This window comes from Mobula hypostoma, chromosome 5 (assembly GCF_963921235.1).
Source record: "Mobula hypostoma chromosome 5, sMobHyp1.1, whole genome shotgun sequence".
NCBI classification, from domain to species: Eukaryota; Metazoa; Chordata; class Chondrichthyes; order Myliobatiformes; family Myliobatidae; genus Mobula; species Mobula hypostoma.
Window position 1 is genome coordinate 6,315,797 of NC_086101.1, and position 26,446 is coordinate 6,342,242.

At 47.7% G+C, this 26,446-nt stretch overlaps 1 protein-coding gene across 1 annotated transcript in view; it reads right to left on the minus strand.

Moving 5' to 3' along the window:
- Window positions 1-17,408: 17,408 nt before the first annotated feature.
- The window catches only part of LOC134346425 (zinc-binding protein A33-like), a 35,511-nt gene continuing 26,473 nt past the window's right edge, over window positions 17,409-26,446 (minus strand). Inside the window, exon 12 of the mRNA XM_063047795.1 lies at window positions 17,409-18,018. Within this exon, the coding sequence (XP_062903865.1) occupies window positions 17,486-18,018 (533 nt within the window). The 3' untranslated portion in view covers window positions 17,409-17,485. The remainder of the gene's footprint in view (window positions 18,019-26,446) is intronic.

A 26,446-nucleotide genomic window follows, 5' to 3' on the forward strand; every position in this document is an offset into this window, starting at 1 on the left:
TAGGAAGCAGAGCAACTTCAACAGCTTCGATCATAAATGAATATTTAAATAATAAATGGGGATCTTATCTGAAGATTTTTACTGGTGGCTCAGTGGACCCAGAGAGCAGTAGGGCAGGATTTGGGATATATGTGTTAAGATTGGTCACCGGGTTTCAGATGGTGTTTCTGTCTTTGCAACAGAATTATCAGCAATCCTCTGGGCCTTATGGTGGATAGAAGACTCTCAACCACGTAGGGTTATCATCTGTTTGGATTCTGCTGCTGCCTTAGAGTCTATAAAAGGGAATTAATCAGAAGCTCATCCTGACATAGTTATTGAGATTCTCTTAGAGTTGTTTAGAGTAGGGAAGATGGGTTGTGCAGTCGGATTTTCATGGATACCTGGGCATGCTGGGGTGGAGGGTAATTAAATTGTGGATGGCATTGCAAAAGAAAAAAAAAACCCTTTCAACTAAAGCTACAAGCATTCTTCAAATCCTTCCCCATCTTTCTTTCTTCAGTCCTGACGAAGAGTTCCGGCCCGAAACGTCGACTCATCATTTCTAACTGATGCTGCCCGACCTGCTGAGTTCATCCAGCGTACTGAAAGTGTTGACTTAAATGTATTTTGGTTTTCTATTAAATCTTTGTTTGACCACCAGGAGAACCAACATCTGATTGAAGAGTCTATTATTCAGTTTATACGTGTGACTACATTCTATTGGAGAATCTGAGCTTCTTGAAATTATATAAGTAATTATACATCCTGCGGAGGGCAGTAATACGTCTAGATGCGTCTACACAGGAGCGGGGAGGGGGAGAGGGGAGAGGGGAGAGGGGAGAGGGGGAGGGGGAGAGAGGGGAAGGGATGGGGAGAGGGGAGAGGGGGAGGGGATTGGGGAGAGGGGAGAGGGAAGATGGGAGAGGGAAGAGGGGGAGGGGAGAGGGGGAGGGGATTGGGGAGAGGGGAGAGGGGAGAGGGGAGAGGGGAAGGGGAGGGGAAGGGAGGGGGAGAGAGGAGAGGGAAGATGGGAGAGGAAGAGGGGAGGGGGGAGGGGGGAGGGGAGAGGGGAGAGGGGAGAGGGGAGAGGGGAAGGGGAGGGGAAGGGAGGGGGAGAGAGGAGAGGGAAGATGGGAGAGGAAGAGGGGAGGGGAGAGGGGGGAGGGGAGAGGGGAAGGGGAGGGGAAGGGGAGGGGAAGGGAGGGGGAGGGGGAGAGGAGAGAGGGGGAGGGGAGAGGGGGAGGGGAGGGGGAGAGGGGAGAGGGGATTGGTGAGTTTTGATAACTTTCCTGTGTTTGAAGTGAAGATGGGTGTGGAAGCTGGGGAATTTGTTGAATTTTCAAACATCTACATTTCCGTCCTATCTGATGTTCTGCTGCTTTGTAAAACCGTCGTTCCTCGTTCCACCAGCAGGAGGCGACACTGCACCATGAAACTGACATTTTACGGTCAACACACATCAAAGTTGCTGGTGTACGCAGCAGGCCAGGCAGCATCTCTAGGAAGAGGTACAATCGACGTTTCAGGCCGAACTCCTTCGTCAGGACTAACTGAAGGAAGAGCTAGTAAGAGATTTGAAAGTAGGAGGGGAGGGGGAGATCCAAATTGATAAGAGAGGACAGGAATGGGAGGGATCGAGCCAAGATCTGGACAGGTGATCGGCAAAGGAGATATGAGAGGATCATGGGACAGGAGGCCCAGGGAGAAAGACAAGGGGGGGGGGATCCCAGAGGATGGGCGAGGGGTATAGTCAGAGGGACAGAGGGAGAAAAAGGAGAGTGAGAGAAAGAATGTGTGTATATAAATAAATAATGGATGGGGTACGAGGGGGAGGTGATACATTAGCGGAAGTTTGAGAAGTCAATGTTCATGCCATCAGGTTGGAGGCTACCCAGACGGAATATAAGGTGTTGTTCCTCCAACCTGAGTGTGGCTTCATCTTTACAGTAGAGGAGGCCGTGGATAGACATGTCAGAATGGGAATGGGATGTGGAATTAAAATGTGTGGCCACTGGGAGATCCTGCTTTCTCTGGCGGACAGAGCGTAGGTGTTCAGCAAAGCGGTCTCCCAGTCTGCGTCGGGTCTCGCAAATATATAGAAGGCCACATCGGGAGCACCGGACACAGTATATCACCCCAGCAGACTCACAGGTGAAGTGTCGCCTCACCTGGAAGGACTGTCTGGGGCCCTGAATGGTGGTGAAGGAGGAAGTGTAAGGGCATGTGTAGCACTTGTTCCGCTTACACGGATAAGTGCCAGGAGGGAGATCAGTGGGGAAGGATGGGGAGTGACGAATAGACAAGGGAGTCGCGTAGGGAGCGATCTCTGTGGAAAGCAGAGAGAGAGGGGGAGGGAAAGATGTGCTTAGTGGTGGGATCCCGTTGGAGGTGGCGGAAGTTACGGAGAATAACATGTTGGGCCCGGAGGCTGGTGGGGTGGTAGGTGAGGACAAGGGGAACCCTATTCCTAGTGGGGTGGTGGGAGGATGGAGTGAGAGCAGATGTCAGATCTACTTTTCTTTTGCTTCAACCCGATGCTCGGAGAACTAAAAATAAACGGAACACTCCTGAAATCCGCAACAGCTTTGAATCAGTTCGGTGAGATGTCATCGACGTGTATCGCCAACTCCGTTACTCCTTCCACTGATCCAGACTGACCTGCAGGTCCCGGGGGATAAATGTGTCCAAAACAGAATAACTGATTCCACGTGGGAATCTCTCAGGATCCCAACCCCATGTTCCGCCTGTACAGCCGGCAGTCTTGCGGCGTGAACATCAAATTCTCAAACAGCCGACTGTTACTCCCCCTTTGTCACTTTTCCTCTCTCCCCGTGACATATTACCTCCATCGTATGTCCCGCCTCCCCAAGATTCACTTTCACTTCGCTAACCAGCACAACTTGTCCCACTTCATCTGTTTTCGGTGTGTGTGGACTTTAGGACCTGAAGGAGCCGGCGAGCTCAGGACCCGCCGCCCGCGGCTGCTGCTGAATCCGCGGTGTTTCGGTTCCGTTGACGGATGCGGTGATCGAGTTAAAATTAATGGATCGATAATTCCCATATTGTGCTTTTTTCAGTCTCCGCACATTTATATATACACTGACTTACTCCTGACGCGTCCCTGGACCCGACCCGTTTACAGACCCGGAGCAGAACCAGAGCAGATTCTCAGCCACTGGTTTTCATGCCAAATCCAGAAGAAAGGATGAAGTTTCTCCGTGAATTTATTCCCAGTGAAGGTGTGTAGATGGGACTTGGTCTCCGCGTTTTAAAATGAAACTGTCCCGGACTCATAACTGAGATAAAGTCCCACCCTCCCTGGGATGGGACCGGCAGGGAGACGGGATTCAGGGGAGGTTAAAAATTTGATTACATGATCCAGAATCCAGTCTCCGGACTCGTTCCGACCCCTCCCTTCCTCCCCACAGACTCTGCGGCAACTCCAAGACCCCAGCCCCGATTCCCCGTCACCTCCACCTCCCAGTAATGTCTCCCCGACGTGAATCCCTCCGATCCCAGCACGCAAAGCCGGACTGTGAACCTCTTCCCAGTGTCAGGGAGATTCCTCCGGGTCCCGGTCCGTCTCACACTCTTCCGATCCTCAGACACCTCGAGCTCCGGATGCGCCGTTTCTACATCCAGGGTGACAGAGACTGTGGTGGGGGGGGGGGGGGGAGAGAAGCAGAGAATTAGCGCCCCCGAAAATCGCCGGGAGACTCGCGCAGCGCGGTCCCAGGACCGGGGGCGTGGGGCGGCGGTGTGGGGAGAGCCCGCTGGGACTCAGGTACCATTACTACCTGACCAGCATCATTTTCCAGTGATCCAATATCAACTTTCACCTCCCTTTCATTTATGCAACTGAAAAAAAAATTAGTATCCTCCTTATATTATTGGCTAGTTTGCGAACATATTTAATCTTTCCCATCTTATGCCTTTTTGCATTTTAAAAACTTCCCAATCATCCAACCCCACTCACTTTTGCTACCTTACATGCCCTTTCCTTGGCTTTTATGCAGTCCTTAACTTTCCTTGTCAGCCACGGTTGCCTCGCCCTGCTATCTGAGATGCCGTGTCCAAGCAAGATCCGGTCAAGCTCTGCCTTAAATACCCCCAAGGATCTGTCCTCCACAGCCGCCTGTGGTAATAAATTCCACAAATTCCCCACCCTTTGGCTAAAGAAATCAAAATCAGGTTTATTATCACCGGGGTGGGTTGTGAAATTTGTTTGTACACAGTGGTCTCAAAGCTCTACGCTTCTTTTTGGATTCCAGACCTAATCAGTTCCCCTCTACCACCACTCTGCTCTGTCTAGCGGAATTAGTCCTTACTCTTAATAATTTCTCCTTTTGTTCCTCCCATTTCCTCCAAACTAAAGGTGTAACTATGGGCACCCGTATGGGTCCTAGCTATGCCTGCCTTTTTGTTGGCTTTGTGGAACAATCTATGTTCCGTGCCTATTCTGGTATCTGTCCCCCACTTTTCCTTCGCTATATCGACGACTGCATTGGCGCTGCTTCCTGCACGCATGCAGAACTCGTTGACTTTTTAACTTTGCCTCCAACTTTCACCCTGCCCTCAAGTTTACCTAGTCCATTTCCGACACCTCCCTCCCCTTTCTAGATCTTTCTGTCTCTGTCTCTGGAGACAGCTTATCCACTGATGTCTACTATAAGCCGACTGACTCTCACAGCTATCTGGAGCTATACTCCTCTTCTCATCCTGTCTCTTGCAAAAACGCCATCCCCTTCTCGCAATTCCTCCGTCTCCGCCGCATCTGCTCTCAGGATGAGGCTTTTCATTCTAGGACAAGAGAGATGTCTTCATTTTTTAAAGAAAGGGGCTTCCCTTCCTCCACTATCAACTCTGCTCTTAAACGCATCTCCTCCATTTCACGTACATCTGCTCTCACTCCATCCTCCCACCACCCCACTAGGAATAGGGTTCCCCTGGTCCTCACCTACCACCCCACCAGCCTCCGGGTCCAACATATTATTCTCCGTAACTTCCGCCACCTCCAACGGGATCCCACCACTAAGCACATCTTTCCCTCCCCCCTCTCTCTGCATTCCGCAGGGATCGTTCCCTACACAACTCCCTTGTCCATTCGTCCCCCCCCCATCCCTCCCCACTGATCTCCCTCCTGGCACTTATCCGTGTAAGCGGAACAAGTGCTACACATGCCCTTACACTTCCTCCCTTACCACCATTCAGGGCCCCAAACAGTCCTTCCAGGTGAGGCATCACTTCACCTGTGAGTCAACTGGGGTGATACACTGCGTCCGGTGCTCCCGATGTGGCCTTTTATATATTGGTGAGACCCGACGCAGACTGGGAGACCGCTTTGCTGAACATCTACGCTCTGTTCGCCAGAGAAAGCAGGATCTCCCAGTGGCCACACATTTTAATTCCACATCCCATTCCCATTCTGACATGTCTATCCACGGCCTCCTCTACTGTAAAAATGAAGCCACACTCAGGTTGGAGGAACAACACCTTATATTCCGTCTGGGTAGCCTCCAACCTGATGGCATGAACATTGACTTCTCTAACTTCCGCTAGGCCCCACCTCCCCCTCGTACCCCAGCTGTTACTCATTTTTATGCACACATTCTTTCTCTCACTCTCCTTTTTCTCCCTCTGTCCCTCTGAATATACCTCTTGCCCATCCTCTGGGTCACCCCCCCCCCCGTCTTTCTTCCCGGACCTCCTGTCCCATGATCCTCTCGTATCCCCTTTTGCCTATCACCTGTCCAGCTCTCGGCTCTATCCCTCCCCCTCCTGTCTTCTCCTATCATTTTGCATCTCCCCCTCCCCCTCCAGCTTTCAAATCCCTTACTCACTCTTCCTTCAGTTAGTCCTGACGAAGGGTCTCGGCCTGAAACGTCGACTGCACCTCTTCCTACAGATGCTGCTTGGCCTGCTGCGTTCACCAGCAACTTTGATGTATGTTGCTTGTACACAGTGGCTCTGTTTTAAATGGGCGCCGTTCTATCTGAGGCTGTGCCCTCTTAGCCTTGACTCTCTCACCATGGGAAACATCCTTTCCACATCAACTCTGTCTGAGCCGTTCAACATATGAAAGGTTTCAATGTCATCCCGCCCCACCATACTTCTAAATTTCAGTGAGTGCAGACCCAGAGCCATGAAATGTTCCTTGTATGATAAGCCTTTCATTCCCGGAATTATCCTTGTGAACCTCCTCTGGAACCTCTCCAATGCCAGCACATCTTTCTCAGATGAGGTGCCCAAAACTGTTCACAATATTCAAGGTGAGGCCTCACCAGTGACTTATAAAGCCTCAGCATCACATCCCTGTTCTTGTATTGTAGACCTCTTCAAATGAATGCTAACATTGCGTTTGCCTTCCTCACCATCGACTCTACCTGCAAATGTCATAGTCCGGTCCGTGAAGTCCGTATTCCGGTTCACGGTCCAGTCCATCGACCCTTGCTCCAGGTTTTCCTATCTACCCTGTTCCTGTCTTGTTGAGCTCTAATTGAGGCAGCTGATGCTAGTTGGGGCTGGCTGCATAAATACCTCCAGAGACCAGGATTGTACTCGTCCTTACTCCTTGGATCCCTTCCTCTGCCTTCTGTTTCCTCACCTGAAGCCCTGCCTTCTCTTGCCAGTAACTCTCGCCTCGCCTGAAGGTCTGTCTCGCCTTGCTTTGCCAGTAGCCTTGCCTTGTCTTGCCGGTAACTCTCGCCTCACCAGAAGTTCTCGTCTTGTCCTGCTTTGCCAGTAGCCTTGCCTTGTCTTGCTGTCTGGTTCTGGAGCCACCCTGTACCTCGCTCCTTTCCTGTCCCTTGACTCCGCCCAGGTAAGCCAGGCTGTCTTGCCATTACCTGGGGTTGGTTCTGTCCCTCCCTGTCCCTTGCCTCTGTCGGGTGGTGACCCGTGCCCTGCCCAGGTGGAGCCCAGCCTCGCCTCACCTCAGGTCTCGGGCCTCGAGCCTCCAGCCTCGTTCTGCCTGCCAAGCCTCGTCCTTGCCTAATTCTGGGGTCCGAGCCAGAGGCAAGACCCAGGTACTGGGTCCTTGTCCAATCTCTGGCTCGGAGTCCAAGCCCGGGCTCCTAGCTCTCTTGTTCAGTCCTGTTCCAGGTTCCTGATTTTCCTGTCCATGTCCTTGCTATCGCCCTGTATTCTAGTCCTGTCCCTAGTACTTCAGTGTCTGTGTCTTGCACTTGGGTCCGTTCCCAGCCACCACCTTATGACAGCAAGTTAACCTTTAGGGTGTTCTGCACAAGGACTCCCATCTCAGATACAAGACTTGCATCTCATACTTTCGGATTTTCTCTCCGTTTAGAAAATAGTCTGCACATTTATTTCTACTACCAAAATGTATGACCGTGCATTTCCCACCATTGTATTTCATTTGCTACTCTCTTCCCCATTCTCCAAATCTGTCTAAGTCCTTCTGCAGCCTGTCCTCAACATTACCTGCCCCTCCACCGATCTTGAAACAAGTAATGAACTCACCTACTTACCTTGCCTCCGCCTGTTCTCACTGAAGCCCTGTCAAGCCAAAGCCTTTCCACTCTGACTCAAGATTACTCCGACGACGACCGCTCCCGTGATGAACACTCTGCTGGGCGGGACCTCTCTTTTATAGAGACTGGGATTCTGAAGCTCTTCGCCGGACCTGCGCGGGATGGCTTCTGTTGGGTCTGCTGAATACTAACATCAAATAATATTCAGAACTGAAGTTCACGAAGGTACGTTCACAGCCACGAAGCCAGTCACAGCTCTTCCAGCAGCCTGTTACTGGCAGGCCACAGTCTCAATCAGCATAATGACAAGTTCACCTTACAGAGCAGTGAGCTGAACAATGGCCCAACCCTCACCTCTGGCCCAGACACATTGACCAGAAGACCATAAAATACAGGAGAAGAATTAGGCCATTTTGCCCATTGAGTCTGCTCTGCCATTTCATCATGCACGATCCATTTTCCTCTCAGCTCCAATCTCTTCCCTTTATGTGCTGACTAATCAAGAATCTATCAACCTCTGCCTTAAATATACATAAAGACTTTGCCTCCACAGCTGCCTGCGGCAACAAATTCCGAGATTCACCACTCATTGCCAAAAGAAATTCCCCCTCATCTCCATTCAAAATGGACATCCCTCTATTCTGAGTCTGACTCCTCTCGTCTTTGACTGCCTCACCATCCACTCTACCAAGGCCTTTTAACATTCGGAAGGTCTCGAGGAGATCCCACCTCACCCCCTCGCCACATTCTCTTAATTCCAATGAATACAGATCCAGAGCCATCAAACACTCCTCATTTCATAAGTCTTTCAATTCCAGAATCATTTTCGAGAACCTCCTTTGAAATCTCTCCAACGTGAGCACATCCTCTCATACCAGAGGGCATGCATTGAAGGTGAGAGGAGGTAGGTTCCAGGGGGATGTTTGGGGTAAGTTTTTTTTAACTCAGAGAGTCATGGATGCCTGGGATGCGCTGCCTACTATGGTGGTAGAGGTCAATACACCAGAGGCTTTTTAGAGATGTGTGGATAGGCATATGATTGTAAGGAAGATCGGAGGATATGGACATGGTCAGAGGGATTAGTGTTTGTGTGTTTTTGATTTCCTTTTCAGCTGGTTCACTCAACATTATGGGTCAACTGACCAGTCCCTCTGTTGTACTGTCCCATATTCTCCCCTTTCTTAGATAAGGGACCGAAAACTGCTCCGAATACTCCGTGAGGCCTCACTGGTGCGTTATACAGCCTCAAAATTACATCCTTTTATATTTTAGTCTTCTTGAAACAAATGCTAACATTCCATTATCGTTCATCACCCCCGACTCGAATTGCAAATTAACCCTCAGAGAATACTGCACAAGTGCCCGTGCACTTTAGAGTTTTGAATTTTCTCTCCATTTAGAAAATAGCCTATGCTTTTATTCCTTCTGCCAAAGTGCATGACTATACTCTTGAACACTTTATTCCAACTGCCACTTATTTGCCCATTCTCCTAATCTGCCTAAGTTATTCTGTAGCTCCCCTTCTTCCTCAGAACTACAACCCCTCCACCTATCTTCATATCGTACGCAGACTGGGCCACGAGTCCGTCATGGCACAGTCGTGTATTGGTTGGCACAGCACTTTACAGTGCCAGTTACCCCAATTCATTTCCTGCCGCTGGTTACAAGGTGTTTCTACGTTCTCCCCATGACCACGTGGGTTTCCTCCAGGTTCTCTGGTTCCCTCCCACAGTCTAAAAATGTATTGGTTGTAAGTTAATTGCTCATTGTCCTGTAATTAGGCTTGGGATGAAATTGGGCGATTGCTGGGCAGTGTGACTCGAAGGACCAATTCCAGGCTGTATCTCATTAAGCTTCTCAGTCAGGAGTCAGGAGAAAGGATAATGCTCCTCTGGGAATTTATTCCAATGAGGGTGTCTTAAGGTTGCGATGGCAGAGAGATTGGATTCAGAGTAGGAGTTCACATCGAACACGTCACCATCCCCCTCGGTGACCCAGAATCAGAATTGGAATGTGGTTTCATATCACTGGCAGATGTCATGAAATTTGTTGTTTTGCGGCAGCAGTACATTGCGAGTGTCTTTGGTGACATACGAAGTCTCTTCAGATTCCGAATGAAAAGTAGCCATTGTTATGCCTTCTGTCAGGACAAGCGAGCAGGTATCCAGTCGCTGACCCAGTACTGTGCACACAGTGATATTAATTGAGTAACAAATCCCGAGGTACAAACAAAGTTGGCGTCAAAGTTCAGGCAGAGATCAAAACATCCAGAGAAATCCAAAACCCAGAATCGGGAAACAGGCAGAGTCAATACTCAGACGGACAGAACACAGGTACAAATGCTGCAAAGGCTCCGGAAAATTCACTGGCACAATCTGGCAACAAACAGGTGATAATACAGGACTGAAATACACTGAGCAATAAACAGAGAGGCAGATGATAGGTGGAGCACAATGAGACACAGGTGGCAGCAATACAGGTAATAATGAGAAACAGGTGAGAGACGGAGTACTCAGTAATAGAGGGGCCGGAGTAGAGCAGGAGTGGGGACAGGAGCACATGGCAATTCAAAACCACATGCTGACAGCGAGGGGGAAACACGCAAAAAGATAGAGTTCAACTGGAGGTACTGACACCTTCTTTGTAAATGCATCAATATTATACATCCACTGAGATACTGACATCCAGGAACTTGAACCAGTGTTGAGCATCTGGTGTCAGTTTGACCCATCCCTTCCTCTGCTGTGGGAGATTTCAAGATTTCAGTAATTATCTTGGTAGTGGTGTACATCCCACCACAGGCCAGTGTAAAACAGGCTCTGTGTGAACTAAGCAATGTGGATGACAGTGTGCCTGTAAAAACTTACTGTACATTCTCAAACTAACAGCCACGGATGACCCAGGAGGTTCATAGTCTGTGGCATTCAAGTCTGCTGACCTAAGTCTGTACAAGACAACCAGGACCTGAGAAGGTTATTTCAAGAGCTAAGGAACAAATCCGAACAAGGCTGGAGGCAAAATTGGATGCATATCAACTCTGGCAATGTTTGCAAGCCATTGCTTCCTACAAAGTGAAACCTAACACCATGAACAGCAGTGATGGTCACTCCCAGGTGAGCTCAACACCTTTTATTTGCTTTGAAAGGGAGAATAAAACGGCAGTCAGGATCCCTACAGCACCCGGTGACTACGTGATCTCTGTCTGAGGCTGGCATCAGGCTGTCTGTCAGGAGTGAGAATCCTTGCAAGTTGACAGGGCTCGATGGAGTACCTGGTACGGCTCTGAGAACCTGTGCCAACTAACTGGTGGCTCTTCAAAAACATTATTGACTACAGCTCAGCAATTAACACAATCATTCTACAGTTCTGATAAAAAAAAAGTTTCAAAATCTGGGGCTCTGTACCTTTCTCTGCCACTGGATCCTCGACTTTCCCACCAGAAGACTACAGCCTGTATGAATCAGAAATAACATCTCCACCTTTCCGGTAATCAACACTGGTGGACCTCAGGGATGTGTGCTTAGCCCACTGCTCTACTCTCTCTCCACCCATGACTGTGTGGCTGGACACAGCTCAAATGTCATCTGTAAATTTGCTGATGACACAACTATTTTGGCACTACTTGTGATGAACCAATCCTCACAGAGGGATCAGAAGTGGAAATAATGAGCAATTTCAAGTTCTTGGGTGTCAACATCTCTGAAGATCTATCCTGGGCCCAACATATCCCTACAGCTACAAAGAAGGCACATCATCGGCTATACTTCATTTGGAGATGCAGGACATTTGGTATGATACCAACGACACCAGTAAATTTCTATAGATGGACCAAGGAGAGCATTCTAACTGGCTGCATCACCATCTGCTATGGGGGTGGGACACCGCATAGCATCAAAATAAGCTGCAGAAAGTTGTAAACTTATCAGCTTCATCACGGGCACTCGGCTCCCCAGCATCCAGGACCCTCAAGAAACGCTGCCTGAAAAAGGGGGCATCCATCACTCACGACCCCCAACACCCAGGACAGGCCCACTTTTCCTTGGTACCATCAGGGTTGAGGTACAGGAGCCTGAAGACACACACTCAACAATTCAAGAATTGCTTCTTCCTCTCTGTCATCAGATTTCTGAATGGGTATCAAACCCAATAACACTACCTCACTACTTTCTTTTTCTCAATACTTATTGAATTTAACTTTATATATTTATATACTTCTCACTGTAATTCAGATTTTATCATGTACTGCAATGTTGAGTGCATATCAACAAATTTCACGACATAAGCAGGTGGTATCAAACCTGATTTTCATCCAATTTATTGCCTCATCCTGAATGCAAAACAATCCAGCCTTTTTGACCAACCTCCAATTCAAGACCTTGCAAAAGTTCATGTAGACAACATTGACTGCCTTACCTTCATTAATTTTCTTTGTACATTTGCGAAAAAAAAATGCCACAAGATTGATTAGACATGACTTACCACGCACAAAGCCATGCTAACTATCCCTAATCAGTCCGTCTTCCAAATACTTGCATATCCAGTCCATTAGAATACCTCTCCAGTAACTTTCCCACTACTGATGTCAGAATCACAGGCCTATATTTTCCTCATTTACTTCCAGAGCATTCCTAAACAACAGAACAGCATTTGCTATCTCCACAATAGGACTATGGTGGAAGCGATCACATTGTCTCTCCATGCGGCGTGAATCACCTGGAAAATGCAAATACTTATGTCAGGATGCTGGATATTGAATACAGCTCCATGTTTCACACCATCATTCCTACAGTTCTGATCAAAAAGCTCCAGAAACTGGGCCTCTTCTCTCCCTCTGCAATTGGATCCTCAACTTCCAAACTAGAAGACCACAATCAGTGTGGAATGTAAACAACTTCACCTCGCTGACAATCAACACTGGTGCACCTCAGGGATGCGTGCTTTGCCCTCTGTTCTACAGACTCTACACCACTGACTGTGGCTAGGCAGAGCTCAAATGCCATCTATAAATTTGCAGCTAATACAACCATTGCTGGCAGAATTTCAGACGGTGATGACAGGGCGTACAGGAGTGAGATATACCAGCTCATCGAGTGGTATTGCAGTCACAAACTTGCACTCAACGTCAGTAAAACCGAAGAACCGAATGTGGACTTTTTTTTAAGAATAGTACAGCACAGTACAGGCCCTTCGGCCCGCAATGTTGTGCCGACCCTTAAACCCTGCCTCCCATATAAGCCTCCACCTTAAATTCTTCCATATACCTGTCCAGTAGTCTCTTAAACTTCACTAGTGTATCTGCCTTCACCACCGACTCAGGCAGTGCATTCCACGCACCAACCACTCTCTGAATAAAAAACCTTCCTGTAATATCCCCCTTGAACTTCTCACCCCTTACCTTAAAGCCATGTCCTCTTGTATTGAGCAGTGGTGCCCTGGGGAAGAGGCACTGGCTATCCACTCTATATATTCCTCTTATTATCTTGTACACCTCTATCATGTCTCTTCTCATCCTCCTTCTCTCCAAAGAGTAAAGCCCTAGCTCCCTTAATCTCCGATCATAATACTCTCCAAACCAGGCAGCATCCTGGTAAATCTCCTCTGTACCCTTTCCAATGCTTCCACATCCTTCCTATAGTGAGGTGACCAGAACTGGACACAGTACTCCAAGTGTGGCCTAACCAGAGTTTTATAGAGCTGCATCATTAGATCGCGACTCTTAAACTCCAACCCTCGACTTATGAAAGCTAACACCCCATAAGCTTTCTTAACTACTCCATCCAGCTGTGAGGCAGCTTTCAGGGATCTGTGGACATGTACCCCCAGAGCCCTCTGCTCCTCCACACTACCAAGTATCCTGCCATTTACTTTGTACTCTGCCTTGGAGTTTGTCCTTCCAAAGTGTACCACCTCACACTTCTCTGGGTTGTACTCCATCTGCCACATCTCAGCCCACTTCTGCATCCTATCAATATCTCTCTGCAACCATCGACAATCCTCTACATTATCTACAACACCACCAACCTTTATGTCATCTGCAAACTTGCCAACCCACCCTTCTACCCCCACATCCAGGTCATTGATAAAAACCACAAAACAGGTCCCAGAACAGATCCTTGTGGGATACCACTAGTCACAATCCTCCAATCTGAATGTACTCCCTCCACAATGACCCTCTGCCTTCTGCAGGGAAGCCAATTCTGAATCCACCTGGCCAAACGTCCCGGGTCCCATGCCTTCTGACTTTCTGAATAAGCCTACTGTGTGGAACCTTGTCAAATGCCTTACTAAAATCCATATAGGTCACATCCACTGCACTACCCTCATCTATATGCCTGGTCACCTCCTCAAAGAACTCTATCAGGCTTGTTAGACACGATCTGCCCTTCACAAAGCCATGCTGACTGTCCCTGATCAGACCATGATTCTCTAAATGCCCAGAGATCCTAACTCTAAGAATCTTTTCCAACAGCTTTCCCACCACAGACGTAAGGCTCACCGGTCTATAATTAACTGGACTATCCCTACTACCTTTTTAGAACAAGGGGACAACATTCGCTTCCCTCCAATCCTCCGGTACCATTCTGGTGGACAATGAGAACATAAAGATCCTAGCCAGAGGCTCAGCAATCTCTTCCCTCGCCTCGTGGAGCAGCCTGGGGAATATTCCATCAGGCCCCGGGGACTTATCCATCCTAATGTATTTTAGCAACTCCAACACCTCCTCTCCCTTAATATCAACATGCTCCAGAACATCAATCTCACTCATATTGTCCTCACCATCATCAAGTTCCTTCTCATTGGTGAATACCCAAGAGAAGTATTCATTGAGGACCTCGCTCATTTCCACAGCCTCCAGGCACATCTTCCCACCTTTATCTCTAATCGGTCCTACCTTCACTCCTGCCATCCATTTTTTCTTCACATAATTGAAGAATGCCTGGTGGTTTTCCTTTACCCTACTCGCCAAGGCCTTCTCATGCCCCCTTCTTGCTCTTTTCAGCCCCTTCTTAAGCTCCTTTCTTGCTTCCCTGTATTCCTCAATAGACCCATCTGATCCTTGCTTCCTAAACCTCACGTATGCTGCCGCCTTCCACCTGACTAGATTTTCCACCTCACTTGTCACCCATGGTTCCTTCACCCTACCATTCTTTATCTTCCTCACGGGACAAATTTATCCCTAACATCCTGCAAGAGATCTCTAAACATCGACCACATGTCCATAGTACATTTCCCTGCAAAAAAATCATCCCAATTCACACACGCAAGTTCTAGCCTTATAGCCTCATAATTTGTCCTTCCCCAATTAAAAATTTTCCTGTCTTCTCTGATTCTATCCTTTTCCATGATAATGCTAAAGTCCAGGGAGCAGTGGTCACTCTCGCCCAGATGCTCCCCCACTGAGAGATCTGTGACCTGACCCGTTTCATTACCTAGTACTAGATCTAGTATGGCATTCCCCCTATTCGGGCTGTCCACATACGGTGACAGGAATCCGTCCTGGATACACTTAACAAACTCTGCCCCATCTAAACCCTTGGAACTAATCAGGTGCCAATCAATATTAGGGAAGTGAAAGTCACCCATGATAACAACTCTGTTATTTTTGCACCTTTCCTAAATCTGCCACCCAATCCGCTCCTCTGTATCTCTGATGATACCAGGGGGCCTATAGAATACTCCCAATAGAGTAACTGCTCCCTTCCTGTTCCTGACTTCCACCCATACTGACTCAAAAGAGGATCCTGCTACATTACCCACCCTTTCTGTAGCTGTAATGGTATCCTTGACCAGTAATGCCACCCCTCCTCCCCTTTTTCTGCCCTCTCTATCCCTTTTAAAGCACTGAAATCCAGGAATATTGAGAATCCATTCCTGCCCTGGTGCCAGCCAAGTCTCTGTAATGGCCAGTACATCATAATTCCATGTATGTATCCAAGCTCTCAGTTCATCACCTTTGTTCCTGATGCTTCTTGCATTGAGGTACACACACTTCAGCCCTTCTACCTTACTACCTTTACACCCTTTATTCTGCTTCTCTTTCCTCAAAGCCTCTCGATATGTTATATCTGGCTTTACTCCATGCACTTCTTTCACTGCTCTATCACTGTGGGTCCCATCCCCTTTGCAAATTAGTTTAAACCCTCCCGAACCATGCTAGCAAACCTACCTGCAAGGATATTGCTCCCCCTCGAGTTCAGGTGCAACCCATCCAATCTGTACAAGTCCCACCTTCCCCAGAAGAGATCCCAATGATCTAAAAATCTAAAACCCTGCTCCCTGCACCAACTCCTCAGCCACGCATTCAACTGACATCTCCTCCAATTCTTACCATCTCTGTCACGTAGCACTGGCAGCAATCCTGAGAACGCTACCCTTGAGGTCCTGTTCTTCAGCCTTCTGCCTAGTTCCCGAAACTCACACTTCAGGACCTCATCCCTCTTCCTGCCTATGTCGTTGGTCCCAACATGTATCACGACTTCTGGTTGCTTTCCCTCTCGTACCAGGATGTCGTGCACCCGGTCAGAGACATCCCGGACCCTGGCACCCGGGAGGCAACAAACCATGCGGGTGTCCTTCTCACGTCCACAAAATCTCTTCTGCATCACCGGGTGGGACTCAGTGCCGGAGGTCCTGCCACAGTGGCTCACACCTGGTCGATCATCCCCACCAACAGTATCCAGGATGGTAAACTTATTATTCAGGGGAATGGCTACAGGGGTGCTCTGCACTACCTGTCTGCTCACCTTCGCTTTCCCACCCTCTGATTGTCACCCAACTATCTGCTTCCGACAGCCTAGGTATGACTACCTCCCTGTAGCTCTCATCTATGACTGCCTCATTCTCCCTTATGAGTCGAAGGTCATCCAGCTGCTGCTCCAGGTTCCTTACATGGTCTTCCAGATCGCCCAGCCGTATGCACTTCTGGCAGATGTGACTCTGCGGGAGAGGGGAGTTCCACCAAGACTGCCACATCTCACATGAGAGGCACATCACCGTCTCAGGAGGCATTGTAAAGACTAACTGCGAGCAAGCTTGTCCTCCGCCTCTTCTCGTCAAAGCCTCAAAGCTCCACTCCTTCACTGGCCCACTCACTCACTGGCCACTTTCCACAGGCTGCTTCGCTTGAGTTATCCCTCTATTTATCTTCAGAAAGGGTAGGACGAGGGAACACCAACTGATCCTCATAGAGGGATCAGAAGTGGAGACAGTGAGCAATTACAAGTTCCTGTTTGTCAATATCTCTGAGGATCAGCCTGGATCCAATGTATCGATGCAGCTACGAAGGCGGCACTGCAGCGGTTATATTTCATTAGGAGTTTGAGAAGAGTTGGTACGTCACCAAACACACTTGAAAATTTCTGCATGTGTATTGTGGAGAGCATTCACACTGCCTGCATCACTGGCTACTATAGTGGGGTGGAGGCTACTGCAAAAGATCGAAGTAAGCTGCAGAGGGTTATAAACTCCATCACCCAGGTCATGCCTTGTTCTCATTGTTACCATCAGGAAGGAGGGACAGAAACTCAGCAATTAAGCAACAGCTTCTTCCCCTCAGCCAAACGATTTCTGAATGAACATTGAATTCATGAACACTCGCTCACTACTTTTTATTTCCAGTTTTGCACTAATTATTTAATTTCACTATTTAATGTACATACTTACCAGAATTTGGTTATTTCACGACTTCTGCTGGTTATATTAAACCTCATTCTGATCCATATTCAACATGTCCCACCTCCCTGAGGTTCAGCTTGACTTCCTCCCTCCAGTCAGCACCCCCACCACTTGTCCCCCTTCTGCCGGCTCAGTCCCGGTGGACTGCAGGAGCCGGGGAGCTCAGGACCCGCCGCCCGCGGCTGCTGCTGAATCCGCAGTGTTTCTGTTCCGTTGACGGATGCGGTGAACGACTTAAAATTAACGGATCAATAATTCTCACATCGTGTTTAATTCACTCTCGGCACATTTATATTTACACTGACTTACTCCTGACGCCGGTCCCGGACCCGACCCGTTTACAGACCCGGAGCGGAACCGGCGCAGATTCTCAACCACTGGTTTTTATTCCCAATCCAGAAGAAAGGATGAAGCTTCTCCATGAATTTATTCCCAGTGAAGGTGTGGAGATGGGACTTGGTCTCCGCGTTGTAAAATGAAACTGTCCCGGAGTCGTAACTGAGATAAACTCCCACCCTCCCGGGGATGGGATCGGCAGGGAGATGAGTTTCAGGGAAGGTGTGAACCCACATCTCGTCATCACGCCGCCCGATTCTCCAGAATCCGGTCTCCGGACTCAGTGTGACCCCTCCCTTCCTCTTCACAGACTCTGCGGTGACTCCCAGACTCCACCACCGATTCCCCGTCACCTCCACCTCCCAGTAATGTCTCCCCGATGTGAATCCCTCCGATCCCAGCACACAACGCCGGTCTGTGAACCTCTTCCCGGTGTCAGGAAGATTCCTTCGGGTTCCGGTCAGTCTTACACTCTTCCGATCCCCAGACACCTCGAGCAGCGGATGCGCCGTTTCCACATCCAGGGTGACAGAGACTGGGGGGAGAAGCAGAGAATTAGAGAGTCCCCGGGGATCGGGGGAGACTCGGGCTTCGCTGCCCCGGGACCGGGGGAGAGGCCGTTGGGCCTCAGCCGCAGTTGGGAGGCCGACAGAAACTGTTCTTAACATTTTACTGAACTACAGCGGATGGACAACCAGTATATGCCCAAGACTTTACTCGGGACAGAGAGCGGAGTTTTCCCAATCAACACACAGAAAATTCTGAGTGGGTCTAGCAGCGAGTGTGGAGGGAAGTGGCCAGGCCACTTTTCAATTCCAGATCTTTCCTCAAGAATGGAAGGAAAGAGGGGAGATGACCAGTAGAAACCGGTGTGGGTAGGTGCTGGAACAACAACTGGATCCAGATGGGGATGGGGCAAGTGAATACTGGAGGGGTTTAAACAGGAAGTCAGAGGGCCTCTTCGGCCCAACACGTTTGTGCCAACCAACTTGCTTTAATGAGCTAGTCCCATTTGCTTGGCATCATACTGGTTTGTGCAAGGTCATTACAACTTGCATCCACTCTTGCAGTTTGGAGTTAAATTCCGGTGCTGTCTGGAAGGAGTTTTCTACGTCCCCCACCCCCGTGACTGCGTGGATTTCCCCCAGATGCTCTGGTTTGCTCCAAAGGTGTACCAGTTACTAGGTTAATTGATTATTGTAAATTGTCTTGTGATTAGGCTAATGATAAATACTTGAGTTGCTCTACCCACCCCAACAGCTTCTTCTGGCAACCTCTTCAGTTCCAGAGAGAAAGTCCCAGCCTGTCCAGCCTCTCCTTATAAACCAAGCTCTCCAGCCTCCGTAACATCCTTGTAAATCTGTTTACACCCTCTCTAGGTGAGTTACATCCCTCTTATAGCAAGGTGACCAGAACTGTACACACTGCTCCAAATGTGGCCGGACCAACGTCTTGTACACACGGAACAGGAAGTCCCAGCTCCTGTACTCAGTATTCTGACCGATAAAGGTAAGCACTATAAACTGTGTCACGGTTTTGAAGGAACTATGTACCTGTGCCACTTGGTCTCTCCATTGGACAACATTCTCCAGAGTGGTACAATTGCTGTGTAAGTCCTGTCCTGGTTTGTTTTCAAAAAATACAACACCCTACATTTCCCTGAATTGAACTCCACCTGCCATTCCTCAACCCACTGGCCCAGTTGATCAAGGGCCTGTTGTAAACATGGATAACCCTCTTCACTGTCCACTATACCATGAATTTTAGTGTCATCCATAAACCTACTAACAATGTCACCTACATTCTCATCCAAATTATTAAAATGAATAACAAACAACTACGGACCCAGCAGCGACCCCTGCAGGTCACAGGCCTCCAGTCCACTGTGTTTAAGATTCACTTGGACGGTCATTTCAATGGACAAGGCACAGAAGGAGTGTCACCTAATACCAGCCAATGGGATGAGTGTAGATGGGTAAATAGGTCAGCACACAGGTGATAGGTTGAAAGGCCCATTTCTGTACTGTACAAAGATGATTCTGTGACTTTGAATGAACTGAATGACTGGGACCCCACAGCCCTCCGGTGTGAAGAATTCCAAAGATACACCATCCTCTCAAGGGTATAACCACCCTGAGGTAGTGACCACTGACCCTCGACGCCTCAGACAGGGGTAACATCCTCCCTGCATCCTGTCTGTTGAGACTGGGAAGAGTTTTGTGTCTCCCGGAGATCTCCTCTCATTCTTCTACACTGGGAACAGAGAACATAGAACAGTACAGCACAGGAACAGACACTTCATTCAATGTGACAGTGACTGATCGATTCCGGCATCAACTCCTCTTCTATGTCAGATCCCCAAAACCTCCATCCCTCGATCTTTCAAAAATTTCTCTCCCTTCACCTCAACTATATCCAATAATCAGGCATCACACAAACTGCTGGAGGAAGTCAGTGGGTCGAGCAGTATCTGTCGGGGAGAGGGACTGTCGACGTTTCATGTCAAAACCCTACATCAGGACTGAGAGTGGAGATGGGAGATGGCCGGTATACAGAGGAGAAGGCGAGTGATGAGACAGGAGTGACTGTGGACTGAGGAGTGGTAAAAAATGGTGGGCAGGTTACACCGGGTCGGGGAAGGGTCGGGGAGTCTGGTCTCCAGTTGGGGGACACCGGGAGGTGAATGACAGATGGCGATTGACACAGAGAAACAAGTGAGAGGACGATGGAGCGAGGTTGCAGGATTGAGTGATGGAGAGCGTGAGAAAGTGAAAAACAGGAATCCAAAGGCTGCCTTGTTTTGTAATCTTCTCAGTAACGGAGGTGATAATGGGAACCATTCGGGGAGAGATGAATGGCAGATGGAACAGAACCGGATGGGAGAGGGGTGGAAAGCCTGTGAGTGAACAGTCTTTCTAGCCAGGAGGAACTACAGGCTACAAATGAGTGAATTTGAATGAATCAAGGACAGTGGAAGCAGACAGACCGATTGTCTTTCCTGTTGCCATGAGGTGGAAGGAGATAGAACCTGCCATAAAAATCTGTCCTCCATTTTGAGAACTCAAGTTGCTTTGCTTGATAAGTGTTTTGAAGTAGACTCAATGCTTCTGGTAAACTGCTGGGCCAAGGCTCGTTTTCAAATAAGAAGTTATTTCTGACATGTTCTTTGGTTGAAGGTTTGTGACTGCTGGAGTCTGTATCTGTTCTGCATGATTCGCGATGGTTACTGAAGGGAACAAAGAGCCATGGGATCACTCCCTACGTGACTCCCTTGTCTATTTGTCCCCCCCTCCATCTCTCCCCACTGATCTCCCTCCTGGCACTTATCCTTGTAAGCGGAACAAGTGCTACACATGCCCTCACGGGGCCCCAGACAGTCCTTTCAGGTGAGGCGACACTTCACCTGTGTGTCGGCTGGGGTGATATACTGCATCTGGTGCTCCCAATGTGGCCTTCTATATATTGGCGAGACCCGACGCAGATTGGGAGACCACTTTGCTGAACACCTACGCTCTGTCTGCTAGAGAAAGCAGGATCTCCCAGTGGCCACACATTTTAATTCCACATCCCATTCCCATTCTGATATGTCTATCCACTGCCTCCTCTACTGTAAAGATGAAGCCACACTCAGGTTGGAGGAACAACACCTTATATTCCGTCTGGGTAGCCTCCAACCTGACGGCATGAACATTGATTTCTCTAACTTCCGCTAATGCCCCACCTCCCCCTCATACCCCATCCGTTATTTATTTTTATACACACATTCTTTCTCTCACTCTCCTTTTTCTCCCTCTGTCTATACCCCTTGCCCATCCTCTGGTTCCCCACCCCCTTGTCTTTCTCCCTGGGCCTCCTGTTCCATGACCCTCTCATATCCCCTTTGCCAATCACCTGTCCAGCTCTTGGCTCCATCCCTCCCCCTCCTGTCTTCTCCTATCATTTTGCATCTCCCCCTCCCCCTCCAACTTTCAAATCTCTTACTAACTCTTCCTTCAGTTAGTCCTGACGAAGGGCCTCGGCCTGAAACATCGACTGTACCTCTTCCCAGAGATGCTGCCTGACCTGCTGCGTTCACCAGCATCTTCGATGTGTGTTGCTTGAATTTCCAGCATCTGCAGAATTCCTGTTGTTTGTGTAAAGAGCCATAAATTACCAGTTGTCATTTGCTGGTGAGAGGGCAAAGAATGAATGAATGCTGGTTTGGAGTAGAACCAATACGAATGTGTTAAAGGTCAGTCTTATGACTCACAGCCCATAACACTGAAATGCAACATTTGAATTGGTAAGAAGTGAGTACAAAAGCAGACGATTCAAGTGTGCTGGCTACATTGACTCTCTGAGAGTCACCATCATGGATCTGAAATGCCTCACCGATGTTGAGATTCAAAACGGGACTATGAGGAACACAGGGCCAGCAGAGACTCTTTTTTACTGGGATTACCTTTTCTATTCTGTGACTGTTCATGGAGGATCTGGAAAACTCAGTAGGTGAGCACACAGGTAATCGGCTGTATAAATTCATGTGTGCTTTCATGGAGACAATAAAGGTACTTGTTGGGAATTACAGATTCTTTCTGTGCCTTGCTGACCATTATTACTAAGGGGAAGATCCATGTAGCAGTGTGTATAGATGGAACTACAAGGTGGAGGGGATGAAGATGGGTGATGAGGATCTCTTGCCTATGATCCCACCCCCATAGTCCCTCATTAGAACACGGGATGAATTTGCAGAGACCCTGGCAGACATATTTGCTTGACAATTCACCACAGGTGAGCTGCTGGAAGACTGGAGGGTGGCTCAGGTGGTGCCTCTGGTTAGGAAGGACCGGATGAGCAAGCTGGGGAACTCCAGGCCACTGAGCCTAATATCAGTAGTGATAAAGTTTCTGAAAGACAGGATTGACAGCACTTGGAAAGGCAAGGACAGTCAGCATGGCATTGAGCATGAAAAAACTCATGGCTCACAAATCTGATTAAGTATAACAGGAAACTGCATCAAAAATTTCACTCTAAATACAGTACTGTGGCAATTTTTTGATGAGGAAATGTGAGATTGAAGAGGAGGATTCTAGGCCTACAGACAATTTTGATAAGCTGAAGGATGAGGAACTACAATCTTCTGAGTCATTTCACTGCACTAATGCAACAGGGACACAAAAAGGTCCGTCTTTGCAAGGAAAGCTACTTATCAGTTTGTTTTACACGGACTGGTGAGACATGGAGCCTAATCTGCAGCACAACCAGCAACTGTAGCAATGGCTCAAGCATAATTGAAAAGGCACTTAACTATAAATCAGTCACATGACACGTAAAAGAGTTGATACTTTTAAACGGCTACTGGAATATCAAAAGAAACAGAGTAAAGCTTTTGTTAATAAAGTCACAATCAGAGAAAGGCTTCAGGACACAATTTTTTTAGTAGCAGAACTTATTACCCAGGAAAGGAAAAGTCACACAGTTGCTGAGAACCTAATAATGCCAGCATGTAAAACTATTGTGGGTAAAATGCTGGGACAAGATACAGTACGAGAAATTGAAAATGTTTCACTCTCAAACAGTCAATGTTTGAAGACGTGTCACATGATACTGAAAAGGCTTTGTGTGATAAACTGAAAAACAACAGCTTCTCTATGCAGGTTGATGAGTCAACAGATTTCACCAATAATTGTCATGTTGTAGCATTTGTAAGATTTGTAAATGATGGTGAAATTCAGGAATATTTTTTCTATTGCAAAGACCTGCCTGAAACAGGCAGAAGCCAAGATATATCTACAAACATTTGTACATGTTTTGTTTCATAGCTGAAAGCAAAAGGTCCATCTTGGAGGAACTGTGTAGACATCTCTGCTGATGGTGACCATCAATGGCTGGCTCCATGAAAAGTTTTGTTCCTCCTGTTAAAGAAAATCCTGATGTTGTCACAACACAGTGCTCTCTTCGCAGAGGGGTGCTGATGTCAAAAACTCTTGGAGATGAAATGAAAAAAATTCTGGATGATGCGACGAAACTGGTTGACTTTATTAAACAAAAACCAGTTCACTTGCAAATGTTTAAAAAACTGTGTGAAAACCTGGACAAAGTGCACATACAAAAATCTGGTGGCTCAGCAGAGGAAGAGTTCTCAACAGGGTATTTGAGCTAAAAGTTGAATTGCAGGAGTACTATCAATAAAATAGTAGGCCAGATTTTGCTGAGTGCTTTGAAGATGAAGAATAAGGCTGTAGAAACTAGTCTACTTAACAGACCTTTTTTATCATACGAACCAGTTGAACAAGTCTCCCCAAGGCCACAGAGAAAATGTTTTGACTTCAAGTGACAAGATTCTTGGACTTTAAACAAAAGAGAATCTTTGGAAAAATCATATTGCAACAGGAAATATGAAATGTTTCCACTGCTACTTGGACTTGTGAGTGAGGAAGGATATCAAAGAGTCTCGAGTGTTATAAAACAAAACCACCTCAAAGAATTGCAGAGCCAGTTATTTAACAGAAATGTATTATGTTTGCCTTATGAGGGCAAATTATCAGGCTATAGCTAGAACTTGCGGGTGTGAATTGGGATGATGTCTTTGCAGGGAAATGTACTATGGACATGTGGCCAATGTTTGGGGATCTCTTGCAGGATGATAGGGATAAATTTGTCCCGTGAGGAAGATAAAGAATGGTAGGGTAAAGGAACCATGGCTGACAAGTGAGGTGGAAAATCTAGTCAGGTGGAAGAAGGCAGCATACATGAGGTTTAGGATCAGGTGGGTCTATTAAGGAATATAGGGAAGCAAGAAAGGAGCTTAAGAAGGGGCTGAGAAGAGCAAGAAGGGGGCATGAGAAGACCTTGGGGAGTAGGGTAAAGGAAAACCACCAGGCATTCTTCAATTATGTGAAGAAAAAAAGGATGAGTGGCGTGAAGGTAGGACCGATTAGAGATAAAGGTGGGAAGATGTGCCTGGAGGCCGTGGAAGTGAGCGAGGTCCTCAATGTAAAAAGGAAAAGACTGATAAAGACAAATGTAGGTCCCCTGCAAACAGAAACAGGTGAATTGATTATGGGGAGCAAGGACATGGCAGACCAATTGAATAATTACTTTGGTTCTGTCTTCACTAAGGAGGACATAAATAATCTTCCAGAAATAGTAAGGGACAGAGGGTCCAGTGAGATGGAGGAACTGAGCGAAATACATGTTAGTAGGGAAGTGGTGTTAGGTAAATTGAAGGGATTGAAGGCAGATAAATCCCCAGGGCCAGATGGTCTGCATCCCAGAGTGCTTAAGGAAGTGGCCCAAGAAATAGTGGATGCATTAGTGATAATTTTTCAAAACTCGTTAGATTCTGGACTAGTTCCTGAGGATTGGAGGGTGGCTAATGTAACCCCACTTTTTAAAAAAGGAGGGAGAGAGAAACCGGGGAATTATAGGCCAGTTAGCCTAACGTCGGTGGTGGGGAAACTGCTGGAGTCAGTTATCAAGGATGTGATAACAGCACATTTGGAAAGCGGTGAAATCATCGGACAAAGTCAGCATGGATTTGTGAAAGGAAAATCATGTCTGACGAATCTCATAGAATTTTTTGAGGATGTAACTAGTAGAGTGGATAGGGGAGAACCAGTGGATGTGGTATATTTGGATTTTCAAAAGGCTTTTGACAAGATCCCACACAGGAGATTAGTGTGCAAACTTAAAGCACACGGTATTGGGGGTAAGGTATTGGTGTGGGTGGAGAATTGGTTAGCAGACAGGAAGCAAAGAGTGGGAATAAACGGGACCTTTTCAGAATGGCAGGCGGTGACTAGTGGGGTACCGCAAGGCTCAGTGCTGGGACCCCAGTTGTTTACAATATATATTAATGACTTGGATGAGGGAATTAAATACAGCATCTCCAAGTTTGCGGATGACACGAAGCTGGGTGGCAGTGTTAGCAGTGAGGAGGATGCTAAGAGGATGCAGGGTGACTTGGATAGGTTGGGTGAGTGGGCAAACTCATGGAAGATGCAATTTAATGTGGATAAATGTGAAGTTATCCACTTTGGTGGCAAAAATAGGAAAACAGATTATTATCTGAATGGTGGCCGATTAGGAAAAGGGGAGGTGCAACGAGACCTGGGTGTCATTATACACCAGTCATTGAAAGTGGGCATGCAGGTACAGCAGGCGGTGAAAAAGGCGAACGGTATGCTGGCATTTATAGCGAGAGGATTCGAGTACAGGAGCAGGGAGGTACTACTGCAGTTGTACAAGGCCTTGGTGAGACCACACCTGGAGTATTGTGTGCAGTTTTGGTCCCCTAATCTGAGGAAAGACATCTTTGCCATAGAGGGAGTACAAAGAAGGTTCACCAGATTGATTCCTGGGATGGCAGGTCTTTCATATGAAGAAAGACTGGATGAACTGGGCTTGTACTCGTTGGAATTTAGAAGATTGAGGGGGGATCTGATTGAAACGTATAAGATCCTAAAGGGATTGGACAGGCTAGATGCGGGAAGATTGTTCCCGATGTTGGGGAGGTCTAGAACGAGGGGTCACAGTTTGAGGATAGAGGGGAAGCCTTTTAGGACCGAGGTTAGGAAAAACTTCTTCACACAGAGAGTGGTGAATCTGTGGAATTCTCTGCCACAGCAAACTGTTGAGGCCAGTTCATTAGCTATGTTTAAAAGGAAGTTAGATATGGCCCTTGTGGCTACAGGGGTCAGGGGGTATGGAGGGAAGGCTGGGTTCTGAGTTGGATGATCAGCCATTATCATAATAAATGGCGGTGCAGGCTCGAAGGGCCGAATGGCCTACTCCTGCACCTATTTTCTATGTTTTCTATGTTTCTAATACTTCTCATCGGCATTCACCAATGAGAGGGAACTTGATGAAGGGGAGGACAATATGAGTGAGGGTGATGTTCTGGAACATGTTGATATTAAGGGAGAGGAGGTGTTGGAGTTGTTAACATACATTAGGACGGATAAGTCCCCGGGGCTTGGCAG